The sequence below is a fragment of the Vigna unguiculata genome, chromosome 7 (genome assembly GCF_037176805.1).
Source record: "Vigna unguiculata cultivar grain cowpea cultivar isolate G323 ecotype 2 chromosome 7, ASM3717680v1, whole genome shotgun sequence".
NCBI classification, from domain to species: Eukaryota; Viridiplantae; Streptophyta; class Magnoliopsida; order Fabales; family Fabaceae; genus Vigna; species Vigna unguiculata.
This window is the reverse complement of record NC_140798.1, coordinates 25,239,933-25,258,060: the sequence shown is the minus strand read 5'-3', so window position 1 is coordinate 25,258,060 and position 18,128 is coordinate 25,239,933. Positions and strand designations below refer to the sequence as shown.

Below are 18,128 nucleotides of genomic sequence, written 5' to 3'. Positions count from 1 at the left end.
ATGCACATATATATGTATCCAACTTCTCATGTACAACTCATATAGAAATCATGCAAAGCTCACAATTCCCCACAAATAAACTCCTCCCAACATGCATACTCATTTCCCTCATGCCATCATATAATAATACAATAAAGCACAGTTCAACCATCAAAAGATAAGAAAACCCCAAGTTGAACCCAACCTCGCTCAACCCGTCGCTCAGGCTAAGGAGTCTCGCCTAGGCGAGAGTCTCTCGCTCAGGCGAGTCCTCTTCGCCTAGGCGAGAGTTCGCGAATCTGGAACAGGGGCCTCTGCACATTCTCGCTTAGGCGAAACTCGCCTCGCCTGGGCAAGACGCTCGCTTGCTCGAAATTGAGCGAGCCGCCTGGGCGGCCATTTGCGCGAGGAGGCCTGGGCGAGCCTCTACTCACCTCGCCTAGGCGAGATGAGCTCGCTTGGGCGAGTTTAACAGTCGCCAACACTGCCATGCCTATAACAATCGTATTTTGCACATGCCAACAACAACATCAACCATCTCATGCATTCACAGCAACATACTAGTTCAAGGACCATAAAAATATACCGTAAACAGCTTACGATCACATTAAACAGATTATACAGAGAGGTTCTAGCTTCCCTTACCTGGATAAAGTTAGCTGGAAACCTCGACATCCAACTGTGGAGCACGAACAACTTCTAAGAACATACTCAGAGCTGGAAAACAATGAATAAAAGCAGGTCGTTACGGAACCCTGACAAAAGCTACGAGAATAGACCAAGGAGGGATAACTACTAGTTGGAGAGCACTTACGTGAGCTAGGGACGGTCAAGCTGAATGCGAACGGAAGGTGTCGTGAAACCCTAGCAAAGGAGGCTGCTGCAGCTCTAGGTTCTGTGAAAAGAGTGGAAAAGTAAGACTTACGACAACGAAGTATCATTTTGTATACTAGGCCAGCCCTTAGGCCCACTTACAAGGGCAGTCCCTTTAATTTAGGGCAGGCAAAAAAAGATTATTCTTAATGGGCCTTACAATTATTACTATTATCATTATGATTATAATTATTCTTATTTTTATTATTAATTTTAGTTTTGTTTAATATTATTATTATTATTATTTATTTTATTTTATTTATTTTATTTAACAATCAGTATTGTTATAATTTTTATTGTTATTTAATATTATTATTATTATTATTTTTATTATTATTTTTATTTTTATTTTTAATGTTATTATTATTTTTTTTATTTTACTATTATTATTATTATTTTAATTTTATTTTTATTATTACTATTACTATTAATATTATTATTATTATTATTATTATTTTATTTTATTTTATTATGATTATATTATTTTATTTTTTATTTATTTTTATCATTATTTTATTTTATTTTTGATTTTGTTATCACTATTGTTTCATTATTAGTGCTTTATTTAATTATTATTATTATTATTATTATTATTTTATTATTTTATCCTTTTAGTATTATTATTTTATTATTATTGTTTCATTTTACTTTATTATTATTTTCATTATTTTTATTTTTATTGTTTCATTTTATTATTATTATTATTATCATTGTTGTTATTGTTGTTATTTTTATTGTTATCAATATTACTATTTTATTGTCATGCAATATTTTGGGGTAATGGTTATGTGTTCTTCCTAGTTTGTATATTGTTTGGTTGTCCAAGATTGTGTTGGGTATAACATTTTATTTTAATGGTTTTATATGAATTTATAAAGTGATACATTTGTGCTTATACTTAAATAATGCATATGAGCTATGATGTTGTAAATTTGAGTATATGAAGTATGTGAATGCGTAATTTTGGTTTCTGGATGTTAGAGAATTGAATTGTTGGATGCTAGGAACTGAATTAGAAAGTGAAAAATAATTTTCTTTGTTTACTTTTGGTGTTTGTCCAACCGCTCGCATCGTATGACACTCATTTCCAAATAATTAAAAATATTAAAAAAACATAAAAAGATTTTCAAAATTATAAAAAATAAAAAATTAAATCAACAATTTCTAAAAGGTTCTTAAAGAACTATGTAATCTTGATTCTCTATTGTGAATGGAGATACGTAGGAGCGAAGATTAATACTTGTCGGGCCAAAAAAACCAACAAAATTAAATTTGTTTCTTTTCTACATTCTTCTATTATTATTTTTGGGGAAAATTAAATATTTTGAAAACCACATCATTTTGCATGTTTAATTAAAGGTATCGTTTCCCACTCGTAACTGACTCTTGGACCCAAAATCTAGATTTTAGTAGACCTTGTCTAATCCTTTTGGTTTTCTATAGTTTTCCAGAATAAATTATTTTGACAAGTCCAAATTGTTTTCAATTTTATTTTTGGTTCATCGTCCCATCACGATTTCAGTTGCGACAAATGGACAAAAAATAGGTCCAAAGTGACATTTTTATTAATCCTAATTAAATTAACTATTTTTTTAATTTTTTCTTTTTATAAACTTTATTATAACTATTTTTGTTTATTTAATATTATTTTCTATTTTTTAATTTTTAAAAATACAATTTATTTCTATTGACGAAATCGGATGTTAACCGTAAGAATCGTACGATTGAAATCGTGATTTGTTACAAAATTTGGTGAAACTTTTGTCCTTGATATATTAGGTGTTCGTGTTAAAGTAGAAAGGCTTATAACATGGTTGGGAAAAGGTGAGGTAAAGAGAAGGAAAACAAGGCTAAAACGAAAGAATAATGAGGAAGCAATGGTGGAAAAATTGAAAGTCCAATTGCAAGTTTTCATATCAATTTATTCATTCAGAGCTAGGGATGGCAACGGGGCGGGGCGGGGACGGGTTTCGCTATCTCATACCCATTCCCGTAAAAAAAATTCATCCACATTCCCATACCCAAACCCAACGGGTATCAAACTTTTGTCCCATCCTCATCCCCACCTGGTAACGGGTATAATCTCGTATCCATACACGTACCCGTTTTCTTACTACTTTAATATTAATTTTGAATAATTTTTATAAAATAATAAAAAATTACGGTAAAGGAAACATAATATTATCAAATATTCAATATTAGGAGGATAGTTGTTTCTTCGATATCAAATACTTTGAAATAAATTATAATTGATTATATTTTATATTAGAATACCAAATAAAATTTCATGAGAACCAAAACATTTATTAAATTTGCAAACATTAATGAAACCTAGTTGATAAAATTTAAAAATAGTTTTTAAAAAAAATATAAAAAGAAAAAATATTCAAATTAAAATATATTTTATTTTAAATGTTTGTTTACTTCAATTTCTTAAATTATAATGAATATCTTTTTTATACACTAATAAAAGTCATAATACGTCACTTGATCAAAAGAATAAATAATAAACATTAATAAACATAATAAAATTTTAACATAGATCTTGTATCTTTTGAACTCCAATATATGTTAGATGGTGATAAAAAAAATATTCACAGCAATTACATTAAATTTTTATATTGTAGTAAATAAAAATTATTTATACAATTATAGTGAAAAACTTAAATTATAATTGTAATGAGTTAGAAAATAAAAAATAGGTTTAATTATGCCTTTGGTCCCCATTTTTATAACAAAATATCAATTTGATCCCTCTATTTTTTTTTATCTCATTTTGGTCCCTGTTTTAGAAATTTTGATCTCAATTTAGTCTTTTCTGTTACTGGTATAGTAACAGCGTTAATTGAGGTGCCACGTGTCAGTTCTTGGATTTTTTGAATTATTATTTTTTTTTTGAATTTCTTTTTTTTTTTGAATTTTAAAAAAAATTGCCACGTGTCAAACGGTCGTCGTGCCACGTGGCAGTGACAAAGTGATGTGGTAGTGATAATGCCACATGTCAATATTATGCCAGGTGTCATTTCCTCAGTTTCAATCTGGTCTTTGTATCCTAATTTTTGTCTCATTTTAGTTTCTATTTTTGTAAAAATAGTCCAATTTTTTCTCTCTCCACATTGAAACAAAAATTAATTTTTATATAAATGTTATACAAATATTTTTATTAAATTTGATATTTTTATTCAAATTGATATTTTTATTATATATTTTTAACATAACTAAGTTTATTTAAATTTGTGTTTCACATTCAACTTTACTTAAAATTGTTTTCAAATTTTAAATTTATATGCTTTTTATTGTTACATGAATTAGTTAAAATTATTTTTAAAATTTTTATAATTGTTATTTTTACATCAATTCAATCATTTGTGTACAAATTATTGAACTTCACACATTTTAAAAATATACAATTATTTGAAATATAAATTCAAATAAAAAAATAATATTAAAGTATGATCTAATAAAATATCAATATAATTTATGATTTTTTTATTAATATTATTATCTATTAACAACTTTAAAACAATTTTAAGTAAAGTTCAATGTAAAATATTAATTAAATAAACTTAATTTTGTTAAAAATATTTACTTGAAATATTAATTTTGATAGAAATATTTGTGTACATTTATATAGAAATTAAATTTGATTTCAATTTGAAGAGGGACAAAGTTGCCCAATTTTTACAAAAATGGAACTAAATTGAGACAAAAATTAAAATAAAGGGACCAAATTGAGAAAGTGGAAATGATATCTGTCATATAAGTGACATGTGTCATTGTCACTATCACATCACTTTGTCACTACCACGTGGCACGACGACACTACAGCTTGACACGTGGCAAATTTTTTATTTTTTAAAAAAATTCAAAAAAATAAATAAAAAATAAAAAAAATTCAAAAAATCCAGAAACTGACACTTGGCACCCCTTTAACGGTGTTAGTGTACCACTAATGAAAGGGACTAAATTGAGACAAAAACAAATAGAGGGACCAAATTGAGATTTTGCTACAAAAATGAGGACCAAAGGTATAATTAAACCTAAAAAATAATTAAATAAAATATATCAAAATAGTATTCTACATGATGAAAATAAACAAAAAATAAAAATATTAAAAAATTAACAAATGTGTGTCTTATAAACAATTTGGAGACTATTGAAAGGAATTGCACAAAGAAAAATAAATGTATAATTAAGGGTATGATAAGATGAAAAATATCTTAGAGATCTAAGAAAAATTTTCAAATATCAACATATATACTCAATGGTTGAGAAATAACAAAAATTGTTTTAGCGAAACAAAAAAGTTCTTCAAAATGAAACAAAAATTAATAATAATAATAAGTAATTTATTTATATTACCTAGTAAATGAAATGTTTATAATATTAAACACTTAAATTGAGAGTATTAAACATTCTCATGTGAAAGAAAAATATACAATAAATAAAAATATTAAAAAATAGTAGAAATATTCAAATGTTAGAAATACAATTTTTTTATTGACATACATCTTTTTAACATAATTACATAAAGGTTATGATAAGATAAAAAATATATTGGAGATGCGAATGAGTTTCATAACAAACCAAATAATTAAAAGAAATAAAAAATGGAAAGTATATATATACATACATATATATATATATATATATATGATTACTTAATTAATTGTGAATATTTAAATAATTTAAACGAGGATAGAGATATGGCGGGGACGTGTATTATGGCGGGGATATGTATATCCCCATCCTCATCCCCATCCCCATCCCCATCCCCAATTGAAAAAATCGGGGATTCCCCATACCCATACCCATACCCAGTCAATGCGGGGATTCCCCGTCAAAACAGGGACGGGTTCGGACAATACCCACGGGGACGGATTTATTTGCCATCTCTATCCAGAGCTCAACCCACCACTTTCTCTTTTCTTTTATATTTTATTTTCCATTTTTCTCTTTCCTTTTTCTGACCACTTTACAATTGGGAACAGAACTCATTCTTTTCAGCTTTTTCTTTGTTTCACAACCAATTTTCAGATTTTTTTTAGCATATTCTAATTTACCAAACTTTCCAACCTAACTCCTCGACACTTAAACTTGCCGAAATTTCCCAAAATTACTCTCAAGGCTCCTCACAATGGTCAGGTCAGATTTGGTTTTTCAGTTTTAAGGCTTAAATGGAGCTCAAAATCAACAAGAAAAAGGTCAATAAAGCTCAAAGATGAGGTGCAATGGAAAATTATGCAAAGGTGAACTTATTTGACTAAATAGCTTGCAACAAAGACGGCCTAAATCATATCTGGAGTGCAATTTAAAACAAGTTTTAGACAAAAGAGTCAAGTCAAGTTCTGAAATAATCACAACTGAATCGCACAATGAAAGAACTAAGCTCAAGTCTCACCTACGTAAAATAGTCAAAACTGGCTCAAAAACTCAAATTTCAAGCACAACTACTCAACTTAATTGAATGAAAACCAAGTTAGACGATATCAACTAAGAAAGAAAAATCTACTACTCACAACAATGAGCTAAAAACAACAAATCAATCTCTAATGCAAATTCTATGAAGGTTTTCTAAGAACAGCAAATGAACTCAAAAGATACAAGCTACACAGACTTAAAACAGCTAATGAAAATTACAAAACAAGTTTAAAACAGAGAAATTTAACCAGAACAAATTTGACCACCTAAAGCAACAAAATAACTACCTAAACTAGCCTAAAACAGTAAAAAGAAAAGTCTAAACTGAGAAGAAATCTTAACAACAGAATTAGACCTGCACCAAAACATCAAATAGCATAGAAATTTATAAAAGCAAGAACTAACTAATCTAAGCATAAAAAAAGACCTAAAACAAGGTGTTATCCATCATAAAATCGAAAAACAACAGAAAAGGTATTAACAACTAAAGGAAATTAAAACTGCTGTTAAACTCAACAAACAAACCTGTTACAACACCTAATTTAGTAAAAGAAGAAAAAAAGATAAAATCAAACCAGCTAGGGTGAAGAATAATGTTAGTTAAAATGAAATTAGTAAATTGAATTAAAGCTACTAGGTCAAACTATCTAAAGAAACTACCAAGTCAAAAAACAAAAGGTCACAAAAATCTGAAACAACAAAGAAATCTACCAGTGAAAACACCAAAACTAGGCTCAAAACAACAAATAAAAGTTTGAAACAGCAAATAAAACTCAGAATAGAAAATTAAACTCAAACTAAGCTAAAAACAACAACTTAAAATTAAAAAAAAAATGAAATAGCAAATGAACTCACTCTCCCCACACTTGAGTGACACATTGTCCTCAATGTGAAGGAAACCTGCTGAAACAGGGAAACAAATTCAGAATGAAACAGGGAAAGCAAAAAAAAAAAATGTTCTAAATAGACTGAAAAAGGGAAAGAAAAACTGGAGTAAAAACTCTGAAGCAGTGTGCATTAATTTTCTACCACTGTATTAGTCAGTTCTTTGGATTCATCACTGGTTGAGCTGGAATTGTGGCAGTTTTTTGTTGTACCAACTCATTCACAGCAGTAGCTAGCTGGCCTATCTGTGTCTTCAGGTCTTGAGTGGTGGCCTCTATAGATGTTTCTTGTTTCAATTGCTTGCTGCTGTGGTGGCAAAAATTGTGGTCTGGGCTGTTGAAACTGACCAGGATTTGGTGCTATATTCATCATAGCAGGTGGTGGCACATATTTATGTTGAGCATTGGAGTTGAATTGCTGCTTCTGATTGCTAGGTTGCTGACAAACTGTTGTTGCAGGTGTGGAGGTGGTGACACATATTTCATATTAGGCAATCTAAACAGATATCAACCACTCCCCTCACACTTGAGTTTTACAATGTGTTTGGTTGGGGAAGGGAGTAACCGGAAAAAAGGAAAATGAAAATGGTTGCTAAACAGTTACATCAAAAGTGGGTCAATTCTTTAGGCACACAAACCCATTGAGGACACACATTTTCCTAAAAGGAAAAGAATACATGTCACCAGTATAACTAGACCTGGAGTTTTGCATAAACCACAATCAAAAACAAATTACATTGTGCCCGTTAAATCTAACCACTACCTAGCAATTTACTAATGCTTTCCTTTACTAAGCAAAGAACAACGAAGAGAAATCGAAAGCTGCAATAGAGAAAGGGCATCGGGAAATGTAGAGGAAGATTTGGAGAGAGATGATAGATTGCGCGATGAAAAGAAGAAAGAAGAAAGATTGTTTTTTGGATTTACGAAAAATAACAAAAGAGATTCTGTAGAAAAATGTAGAGAGGAAAATGAAAATTTTCCGAAATTTATTAAAAACTCATGATACTTACCAGATATTTAAAATTACCAGATATTTAAAAATCTTAAATCTTTCCTTATTTAATTAATTTACCAGAGATTTTATAACATCCGTTAATAAATTTCACTTAAAATTAACTTTCTTCTAAGATATACATACATTTAATACATTAATATGATTTCATTATTTTTATTGTCAACAATTTATATATTTATGTCAGAGGTGGCATTTTAGGACAGGCAAGGAAAGCCGGTTTGTAAACCTGTATAAAAAGTATAAGATGAATTAAGACATTAAATTCGTTGGCCCGTATAGACTCAGTAGTTTGTGCGAGCTTAAGGTGAGATGAGACAAAAACGAACGAGACCATTTACAAAATTAAATAAATTTAATAAAACAGTATTATAGTGGTAGTGTGGTAAAAAAAGTTACTAAACTTTTGTTTCCTATTCTTCTTTTTCAATTTACACACCAATTTTTGTAAATTCCAATCTACACACCAATTTTTGTAAATTCCGTTTATTCCGTTTATTATTATTATTATTATTATTTATATTATTTATAGTGATTTTAATTCTTAAATATGATATATTTTTTTAAATATTTTTAGGTTAACGAATTGATATTTATTTTGTATGATGACATGTTATTATATTTTTAATTATAATTTTTATTATTATTATTTCTTGTCTTTGGTCAGTTAACTAATTGAAATTATTTTAATAAAAAAAATATTAATTATTGTAGAAAAATAAAAAAGTTTTTATTTAGTTCACTACAAACATGAACCGGTTTACGAGTCAAAAAATAAGGCTAAAAAAATAAATATATTTTTGAACTTCAAAATAAATCACTCCGACCTTAATTTTGTGAATCAAAACTCATAGATCGAACTAACCCGCTTTGTTATTCTTAAATAATATATTATCTTTAATTTATAATATTGTTAAAATATAATATCATTACATTTTTTATTTTTTATTTTATGTATTTATGTATTAGATGAAATGGTTATTTTACTTTCAAAAATTAGATTTAAAATTAAAATTAACTTTATAAAAAAATTGATTTTCATTAGAAAACATGATTTAGAAATGGATTTAAATTTTGGACCAAATTTTTAATTTTGATCCAAATATTAGATACGAATTTAAAAAAATTCTAAAGTTAATTTTGCAGACGATGTAGATATGGATCTAAAGAGCAATTATAATTTAATACACTCAAGTCACGGGTTTTTGAGAGTGGTAAAAATAGTAACCATCAAATTCATTAATTTACAAAGTAAACATTCAAACGTACAAGATAAACCAAAAAAATGATCCTTATTCTTCTACCACTAAAAGAATACAAACTAAACAGTACAACAACAACAACAAAAAATCTGCTGTTAGGCACAAATGTATGACGTAACTCAATCAGAAGCAACAATCCAGGACCCAGCAGCAACATAAAGCAGCACAACTGCAGGAAAAGAAAGTCAAATAAAAGTTTAGTTGAAAGCTTTATGGGCAAACAAAATGTTTTTTTACAAATACAATCCCCTTTTAGTGATATTTTAGCCAATAAAAAAATTAATTTTGTATTTATAAAGAAAGAAAGATGGAAAAGTAAAATAGTGGAAAGTGTCTCTAAAATTTGTTGATGTCAAAATAATGATGCCTCAAATTTAATACGTGTAGTGGTTTGGCTATATGAACTTACCATCCCTTCCAGAATCCATCACCCCTGCTTGTGGTTTCCTCTGGAACCATTTGTTGAGAGTACCCTACAGAACCATCCTTAGAGGGATAACCCATAGGTGGTGGGGCAGTGACGTATGGAGCTGAAGAATAGACCTCACTCTGCGCTGCATATGATACTGCATCATCATAATAATACCATATCATCAGGCTCGGTAAAGAAAAAAAAAATCTAAATTTGAAAACCAGTGTTGAATTTTTGTAAGAAGTTACCAGGGGGTTCTTGATGGTTGCTGATGTGATTCATGGTGTTGATGAAGTTTTGTTTTCTTCTGGTGATTGTGGTTTCACAATGAAGAGAAGAAGATGATGAATTGTGAATGGTATGTGATGAGAAACTAAGGAAGCAAATGAGTTATATATATATATATATATATATATATATATATATATATATAGGTTCATTCATTGGGGTATGAGTATGAATCTTAATGCAGTAGAAGATTTCGTGCGTGTTCTATGACGTGTGGGACAAACGCGTTCAGAAGGAGAAAGAATAAAGACGTGTTTGAATTTTGAAGTTTCTAAGAATGCTGCATTGTTGTGTTTGGGCACGCAAATTAACGCGCGTGACACGTTGCACTTAATAATACGGCTTTCTAGATGTGGATCGAGTGAGTCATCGTATCGTATGAATTTTTTTATCAAGATTGATTGTTTTTGTTAAAAATATTTTAATTTATCTAATATGATTTATCTAATATGAATTATAATATGATTTTCTCTCACAAATACAATCTATTTTGATGTGCTTTTTCATGCATATCATCAAATAAATAATTCAACCATTGAATTTCACATGTAATAGCAGCCAGGGCAGGTTAAGTAACATTTTTGCGGGAAAAGTCATTGACTTTCCTCAATTTTTAAGCATAAGATAAATCAAGTTCCAACTATCCTAAAAAATCAATTTATTTTAAAAGTATATATCATCACCCATAAGCTTAAAAATGCCATATCAGCATCACCCCGAGTCCCGTTGCTAGATACATGAGACGCCTAACTGGTTCAACATCTTCCTCTTCAACTCTCAAGATTCTGAATCCCTTTGGACCAATCATTCTCATTCGCACCTTCCTTGATCAAATCCATCTTCTTGTTCTCAAAATTGAACTCACCACTCCCAAATTAATGTATATCAAAGTGAAATATGGAACAAAGAATTTTATAAGCCACAACAATAATTCTTGTTATTCTTTGAAGTTTTTGCCATTTACAAATGGGATTAAACCCATGTCCTTTAAACCTTGAACATGAGACTCATTGTAACTTGGTTGCCCCCAACTATTACAATAAGACAAGGAAAACAAATGATGACAAGACATACCTCACCAAACACGAATTTTGGTTGCCCCCAACTATTACAATAAAACAAGAAAAACGAATGATGACAAGACATACTTCACCAAACACGAATTCAAACTCACGAACTAAGCTGTGCACAATATCTTCTTGTTGACCACAAATTGCACTCCTTCAAATCCTAAATTAGTATTTATCACCAATTTGAATTTGAAGATCTATCAAACCCTAAGAGCAAATACAAATACAACGGGTCACGTCACAAAAATATTTCCAACTCATAAACTTAATTGATCAAAATGTATAAAAATTAGGACCAAATTAACTATAAAACGAAAATAGAGACCAAATTAAATAAAATTGATGAAAATAAAAACCAAATATGTATTTAAACCTAAAACATTTTTAAGAGTACGGTTTAATACTCATATTAGAGACTCTTATGATCTTGTTTGATAATTAATTTGATCTTTCTATTTCGTAATTTCTAGGTTAAAAAAAATTAATAAATATTAGATAATATAGGTAATTAGCTATTAGAGAACCAAAGAATATTTTTATCTTCAATTAATATAAATAAAAAACTGTTGAAAAATAAGTGAATATGAAAACTGAAAAAGCATAATTTAACTTTTATTCTAACAAATAGCTCCAACTAAATCAATTTAATTAAAATTGGATTGGTTTAGTTCAAATCGTTCAAAAAATATTCAAAACTCAAATCAAATCAATCCAATATGATTAAATAAGTTTGAAGAATTTGATTTTTCTCCCAAAGCCAAACCAAGCTAGGCTTCTAGTTCCTGCACACCCCTCAACTTCTTCACACAGCTTCTCAAACTTTCAAAATGACCGTTTTATATCCTCGGAAAAATAATTTCTGGATTACATATTCCAGAAACTTTTCGAAATAAATTTTCAGAATATAATTTCCAGAACAAAATTTTTGTAATATATAAATTGTGTATGGAATAAATTTTTTGAAATGAAATTTTGGAAAAAAAATACTTTCTGAAACTCATAAAAATGTTTTTCGAAATGAATTTTCCAAAATACTCATATGAAATATACTCTGAAAAGAACTTTCCAAAACCATGGAAGATGTTTCGAAAAAAACTTTTCGGGAATGATTATATTTTTTTTTTTGCACTTCTTTTTCCTGTGCAGCATTCTTCCTCTCTTCTTCATCCTTTACGGCGGCGGTGTGGCGGCTGTGGTGGTGGAAGCAATGGTAGTAGTGGTGTGGTGTAGTCAATGGTGAAAGATGTTGAAATCTTTTCATGGTATTGTGGGGTGCAGTAGTATTTGTGGGCAATAGCCACCAAGCTATGAAGGGTCCAAGCTGTTGCCCCAATTGCACTGTGTAGATGATTATGTCCATTCTACCAGTCTGCAATATTAAAGACAAAGAGCTACAATTCCATAACATTTTTGCAGCATAGCCTATGAATCATGCATGGTAAGATAATGCAAGGGGTCAACATTAAAGTCTAGATCACAAAGTTGACATGATTGAATATATAAAAAATAAAAGCTCAGAGGTACAATGATTTATAGTAGATAACAAAAATCTATAGTATATGTACAAATATATACAACACCGACTTGGGACCACATCAGTTATGGTCTAGCAGAATATCATTGTGGTTTACATGTTGCCAAGCTTAAGCTTCAGAAATGTAGCCTATCTCCTCCCAAGAACAGCTACCAAAGTAAGAACAAAATTAGAAGTCCATACAAAACAAAACTTGGAAAATACTAATACCCCAGAAGAGGGGAAGAAATGAGCAACCAGGAAATGGTGTCCCAATCCTATTTTTTGAACCTGAGAAAAAGCAATGACATGCCACTGAAATATGACAAGAACACAGCTTTGCAAATGATACATGTAAAAATCAAAAGAATGCAATGAAACAAAAGTCCTATAGGCCAAGACAGCAGCTATCACATGTTACTTAGGCAAGAAAAAGGGGCAATAGGGTAACCAAATTTGCAATGTTCATGATTTTCCCTTCCCAGAAGCAGCTGTTTCCCGCTGATTGCGAAAATGGCTGAGAAGCTGTTGTGCCTGCATCAACATGTACATGTCAGCATTTTTTTCTCTCGATTTTTAGATTGTGCCCATTACAAGATACACTGCATGCAACTATGATCAAGCTTTCTCATGATAGCTATAGTAGTTATGACTAGCAGGGGTTTAGGATGAATAATTCACTTAAAATGCACAAATACAATATTATCCAATCACACTATTATGTATAATAAGTTTGTTAACTTGTATAAATTGGTTAACCATGTAAAAATCTCTACACTGATAGTGCATGAAAATTAAACTCGTAGAAAAATATTAGAAACAAAGGTTGCTGCCCTTAGTTTCAACTTCCAACAAAATGAGTGCATAATTATGATTGACCCTAAGGCTTCAACACAATTCTACGGACAAAGAATTCAGCAAAATGCAGAAAACTGACTGAGAGATATACACAGACAATAAAACTGTTAACCACCAATAAGGATAATAAGCTCCACACCTTTTCCTTTGCTCTTGGTGTACCAGATACTGACAATGCAACTAGGGGAGGGACAGCTCCTTCTTGCAAAACTAGATTACAGAACTTAGTACTATGAAGGCACAATTGCAAGAGAATGGAGGCAGCATTTTCCTTTCCCCTCTGAGAACCTGACTCAACAACTTCAACAAGTAAGGGGATACCCCTTTCCCTTGCAATTTCTAATCGGCCCTCTGGAATGGTTGACAGGTTTGACAGAAGAGCAACAGACTTGTCAACCATTCCACTAGCTTCGTCCAATAACCGAACCAGAAATTTCACTGCTCCAGCTTGAACTATACGAGCTTTATTCTCATGAAATATTGAAAGGTTAAATAAAGCAGTAGCAGCATCCTTCTTTCCTCTAAGAGTTCCTGAGGCAAGAAGATCAACCAAAGCTTTAACAGCTCTTGAACGGCCAATTCTTGCCTTATTGTTCTCAAGTACTGAGAGGCTGAATAGAGTTGCCGCAGAATTCGCCTTGGCACTATCATTTCCTGTCTTCAAAACATGGATGAGAGGTTCTATGGCTCCTGCTTCCATGATGAAAGTCTTGTTCTCTTCATTAATTGACAAGTTCAGTAGAGCTGTCACAGCATGCTCTTGTGTTACCTTCACGTCTGAATGTAGCAATGAAAGCAAAGGCATGGAAGCCCCACACTGCCCTACAATGACACGGTTTTCCTGGTTATGCTTTGTAAGGAGCCTCAATTCTTCAGCAGCAGTAGTCTGTGTTTCAACTGATTGACTGTGAAGGTCTTCAATCAATCTAAAGACATGAGATGTGGTGGTCAATTCATCTGACCCGGAGTTTGAAACAGAATGTGAATCATATCTTGACAGACTACCACTATTATTATTATCATTATGATTTCCATTCTCCAACAATCCCACATTTGATCCAGGATTTTGAAATGTTTTTCCAGATATCCAAGGAGATATCCCTGATTGTTTGTTACCAGGAGAAGGACACGTGTTTTTGATTTCTCCGGAGAGCACCTTCACATTTTGATGCCTGTTGGATATCCCTGACACCTCTTTTGAAACTGCACAATCAGTACTAGAAATGGAACTTGAAAATGATTCACTTCTGCTGTGAGTATATGGGGACTCTTGCTCACACCTTTCGGCTGCTCCACTCTGGCATCCATTGTATTCTCCACATAATCTGAAAGAGTTATCAACCTTTTGCTTTTCAAATGCATTTTCAGTTTGAAGAGATGATCTTGAAATGGAATTGCTACTAGAGAGAGACCCAACACGGCAATCATCTTGAGGCAATAAATTATCCATGGGGGACGTGACACAGGCAGATTTTTTGTGGTCAGAAATACCAGAAAGTTTAACATTATTTTCCTCACACCAAGTTGCTATCATAGCTTTGACAGTGTAATTGGGAATGAGATTTGTATGAGTAAGTCTCTGACGAGTTTTGGGACAAACTGTCAGCCCATGATCAAGCCACTTTTGGATGGATTGCCTCTCATATGTTTGACCTGAAGCCACAATAACAGGATCCAACATGAGTTCCAACGATAAAGGACAAAGGAAGTATGGAGGGATTGAGAGACCACTCTTGACTACAGGGCACTCAGTTTTGATCATATAATCGCGCAAACTACGGACAAGATTCACAATTTCATTAATTTCTTCTATGTCCGCTATCATTTTATTGGCTTCAATGTTCACCCTTTCCTTTTCCACAGCAATGCTTTCTTTTAAGAGCTCCTGATTTGGTGTCAATTTAAGTAACTCAATAATTTCCTTCAGATGCTCCTTGCTTGGTTCAATATTGTCTCTTTGATTTCTCAGTGCTTCTTCTATATAGACCATTGCCAGTTCCTTCTTGAGACACTGAAGTTCCTGGATATAGTGCTGAAAAAGTTGGTAGAAATTAATCTCATGCTTAAACAATCAACAAAACACCAGAAAACTTTTGGAGGGCATAGTGTATCAGAATAGTGATCAGGAAAAAGTGATAGGGAGGTAACTTCCAACATTGCACATACCTGGAGATTAGCCAAAACTGATACAGATGGAGGTGACTGTAAGGATCTAACTATCATGTGACAGATATCTAGTGAAGTGCTCTGTAATTTGATCAACAATGTACCACCATGTAGAATCTGGAAATAGAATAATCCCGGTAAAAAGTTAAGCTGTAGCAACTAACCTCATCCAATAAAGACCAATGGTTGAGATATTGAACTTATTATTGGTTCATTCAATTTTAACTTTCAAATAGAAATAAAGAAGCCAACGATCTTAAACGGGTTGGAAATACAGTTGTTGGATATGGTATTAATTTGACAGAAAGAATGCAAGGGATTCTTACACTGTGAATCCTGCTCATCTTTGGACTCCATTTTTCAATGAAATCTCTAGCTTCATTAACTCGCTTATCCAATTCCTCACACTCTTTACATAGATTTACATCTGATGGAATTTGGTGATCCATAACGTCATCAAGCACCGGCTTCAAACGCTTTAACACCCCAACCATATTATTACAGATCTTCTGAAAGGGCATAGGTTTCATTGTTTGACATGAAACCAGATGAATGAATCGAGAAATGCTGTTGATCAGACATTTCACAGAAGTTGTATCTGTCTGACCTGCTCAAGTGAAACCATATAACAAACTAATATTACACAAACAAGAATTCCAAAGGACGAGTTACAAGATATACTGGGAATCACTTAAAACAGAAATAAGATAGTCCCATATTTAGTCCTATTTGTCTTTCAACGACTAAATAGGACTCAAATGCATGGTAGACACCAATATTGATAACTATTTTAACTGCATTACCACAAACTCCTCTTCAAGAAAAAACACATCATGAATTATGTGATCGAATATCACACTGAAGGAGACACTGGAAATAAAATTTGATGAATCGAACAGCAAAAGAAAAAAACCATAGGTAGATGGAATCAACTTGCAGGAAGAAGGGTGTAGTACAAAATTGCAAAGGAGTTATTATTGATCAACCAAAGTGTGCATGCCCCCTATCTTTGCTGAAATAGTAACATAGGCCTTTCGCCAATGAAAATGGTGCATGCAAGACAAGTCAAAGTCCACTAAAGAGGAAAGAATTTTTGGTTCAAAATCCCAGTAAAATAATCATGGAAAGATAGCACCGTCAACTTAAAAGACCCCAATTCAACTATAAAGCTAAGAAAATTCTTCATCTCCGGGAACCACACAAATAAAAAAAAAAATACAAATCACCCTCTCTTTTTGACAACTCCTCCACAGTTTTTCCCCCAACACCCAAAGGGAAAGCATGTATCTTTCCATTAACCAACCCAATAAATCACCAACAAAAAACTCTGACCATAATAACATAGCGAAAGTTAACTACTTAAGGAGATTTCATCAAACATTCCCAAATTCATAGCACCCCCCTTAATCCACAAAAACCCAGAAGCCAGTCAAAGCTCAGATTTTCAGTACAAGTGATGGAAGAACCAATTCGATCCACCAATAAATCAGAAACATAAAAGGGCACCACAGAAACCCACAAAAAAAATTATGGGAAAAAGAAACATTTTTCGAGAACGAAATACAGAAGCTCGGGATCATTCATATGCATACAGACCTATATGCATGGTTCTGAAACTCAAACGGAACAGGTAAAACAGATCCTGATCAGCTTCAAACCATAAGGAATGGAATGGAAGGTTCCAAAAGAAAAAGCATGTAGTGATGTAAGAAATTCAATGGTTGTCCCAGAAGAGCATCATCTTCCTCCATTCATTCATTCATTCATTTTGAATCATTCGTCCCTGCATTTTTCTACCAACAAAGCTGTCTGAAAAGCCTGGGTGAAAGGAGAGGGTCCAACACCACCAACAACAAGGGAAAATTTTTTTAGAAAAATAAAAATGGGTTAATGTGGTGGGTCCTTGATGTCATGCGGATACGGTTGCAAATTTGTTGTGTTTCGTGGCAAAATTTAATTAACAAAGTACTAATGAACAGTTCCAGTGGTGAGAAACAACAATATTTTTGGGATATAATAGCAGGTCACTGTAACACCGAATATATTTTTCTCGTAAAATTTGAGGACAGTATAACACAAGAAATAAACACTTTTTCTTCTGTACCATAAAAAGACCTTTTCTTTCAACTAAAGAAATAGTTCTTTTATCTGTGAATATGCCAGCTCAAATATGCACCACGATTTCCCAATAGTTTCTTTTTTTAACATTTTTGATTAATTGAAATTTATGAGTTTCACTCTTTTCCTTAAAAGATTTTCACTACTTTGAATTTAAGATTTTACCTGATAAAAAAATAGCAAGAACAACATAACAAAATGTGGCTAAAAAGTTATATTAGTATCTCCATGTCTTTTTTAATGATAATACTATTCCTTCATTACTTCTT

The 18,128-nt window shown here is 31.6% G+C and overlaps 2 protein-coding genes across 2 annotated transcripts; both read right to left on the bottom strand.

Annotated features, from left to right (window-relative positions):
• Positions 1-9,374: 9,374 nt before the first annotated feature.
• On the bottom strand, positions 9,375-10,272 carry LOC114190613 (protein CYSTEINE-RICH TRANSMEMBRANE MODULE 9-like). Its single transcript, XM_028079567.2, has 3 exons — positions 10,095-10,272; positions 9,844-10,000; positions 9,375-9,603 (listed from the first exon to the last, which is right to left on the bottom strand). Exons 1-3 carry the CDS (start codon positions 10,126-10,128, stop codon positions 9,558-9,560), a joined length of 237 nt encoding a protein of 78 aa, XP_027935368.2. The 5' UTR covers positions 10,129-10,272; the 3' UTR covers positions 9,375-9,557.
• Positions 10,273-12,674: 2,402 nt separating this feature from the next.
• LOC114191095 (ARM repeat superfamily protein) lies at positions 12,675-17,609 on the bottom strand. Its single transcript, XM_028080262.2, has 5 exons — positions 17,338-17,609; positions 16,068-16,348; positions 15,742-15,858; positions 13,715-15,607; positions 12,675-13,251 (listed from the first exon to the last, which is right to left on the bottom strand). The coding sequence occupies exons 1-5, from the start codon at positions 17,345-17,347 to the stop codon at positions 13,183-13,185; spliced, it is 2,370 nt and encodes a 789-aa protein (XP_027936063.2). The 5' UTR covers positions 17,348-17,609; the 3' UTR covers positions 12,675-13,182.
• Between the last annotated feature and the right edge of the window lie 519 nt (positions 17,610-18,128).

Bases quoted from the DNA above. Each gene is read 5' to 3' on its own strand.
- LOC114190613 (XM_028079567.2), bottom strand. From the start codon at position 10,128: ATGAATCACATCAGCAACCATCAAGAACCCCCTG. The intron at 10,001-10,094 runs GTAACTTCTTAC...ATGATGATGCAG, and splicing joins CAACCATCAAGAACCCCCTG to TATCATATGCAGCGCAGAGT. The intron at 9,604-9,843 runs GTAAGTTCATAT...CTTTTCCTGCAG, and splicing joins GATGGATTCTGGAAGGGATG to TTGTGCTGCTTTATGTTGCT.
- LOC114191095 (XM_028080262.2), bottom strand. The intron at 15,608-15,741 runs GTATGTGCAATG...CAACTTTTTCAG, and splicing joins CAGTTTTGGCTAATCTCCAG to CACTATATCCAGGAACTTCA. The intron at 13,252-13,714 runs GTGTGGAGCTTA...ATGTTGATGCAG, and splicing joins CACCAAGAGCAAAGGAAAAG to GCACAACAGCTTCTCAGCCA.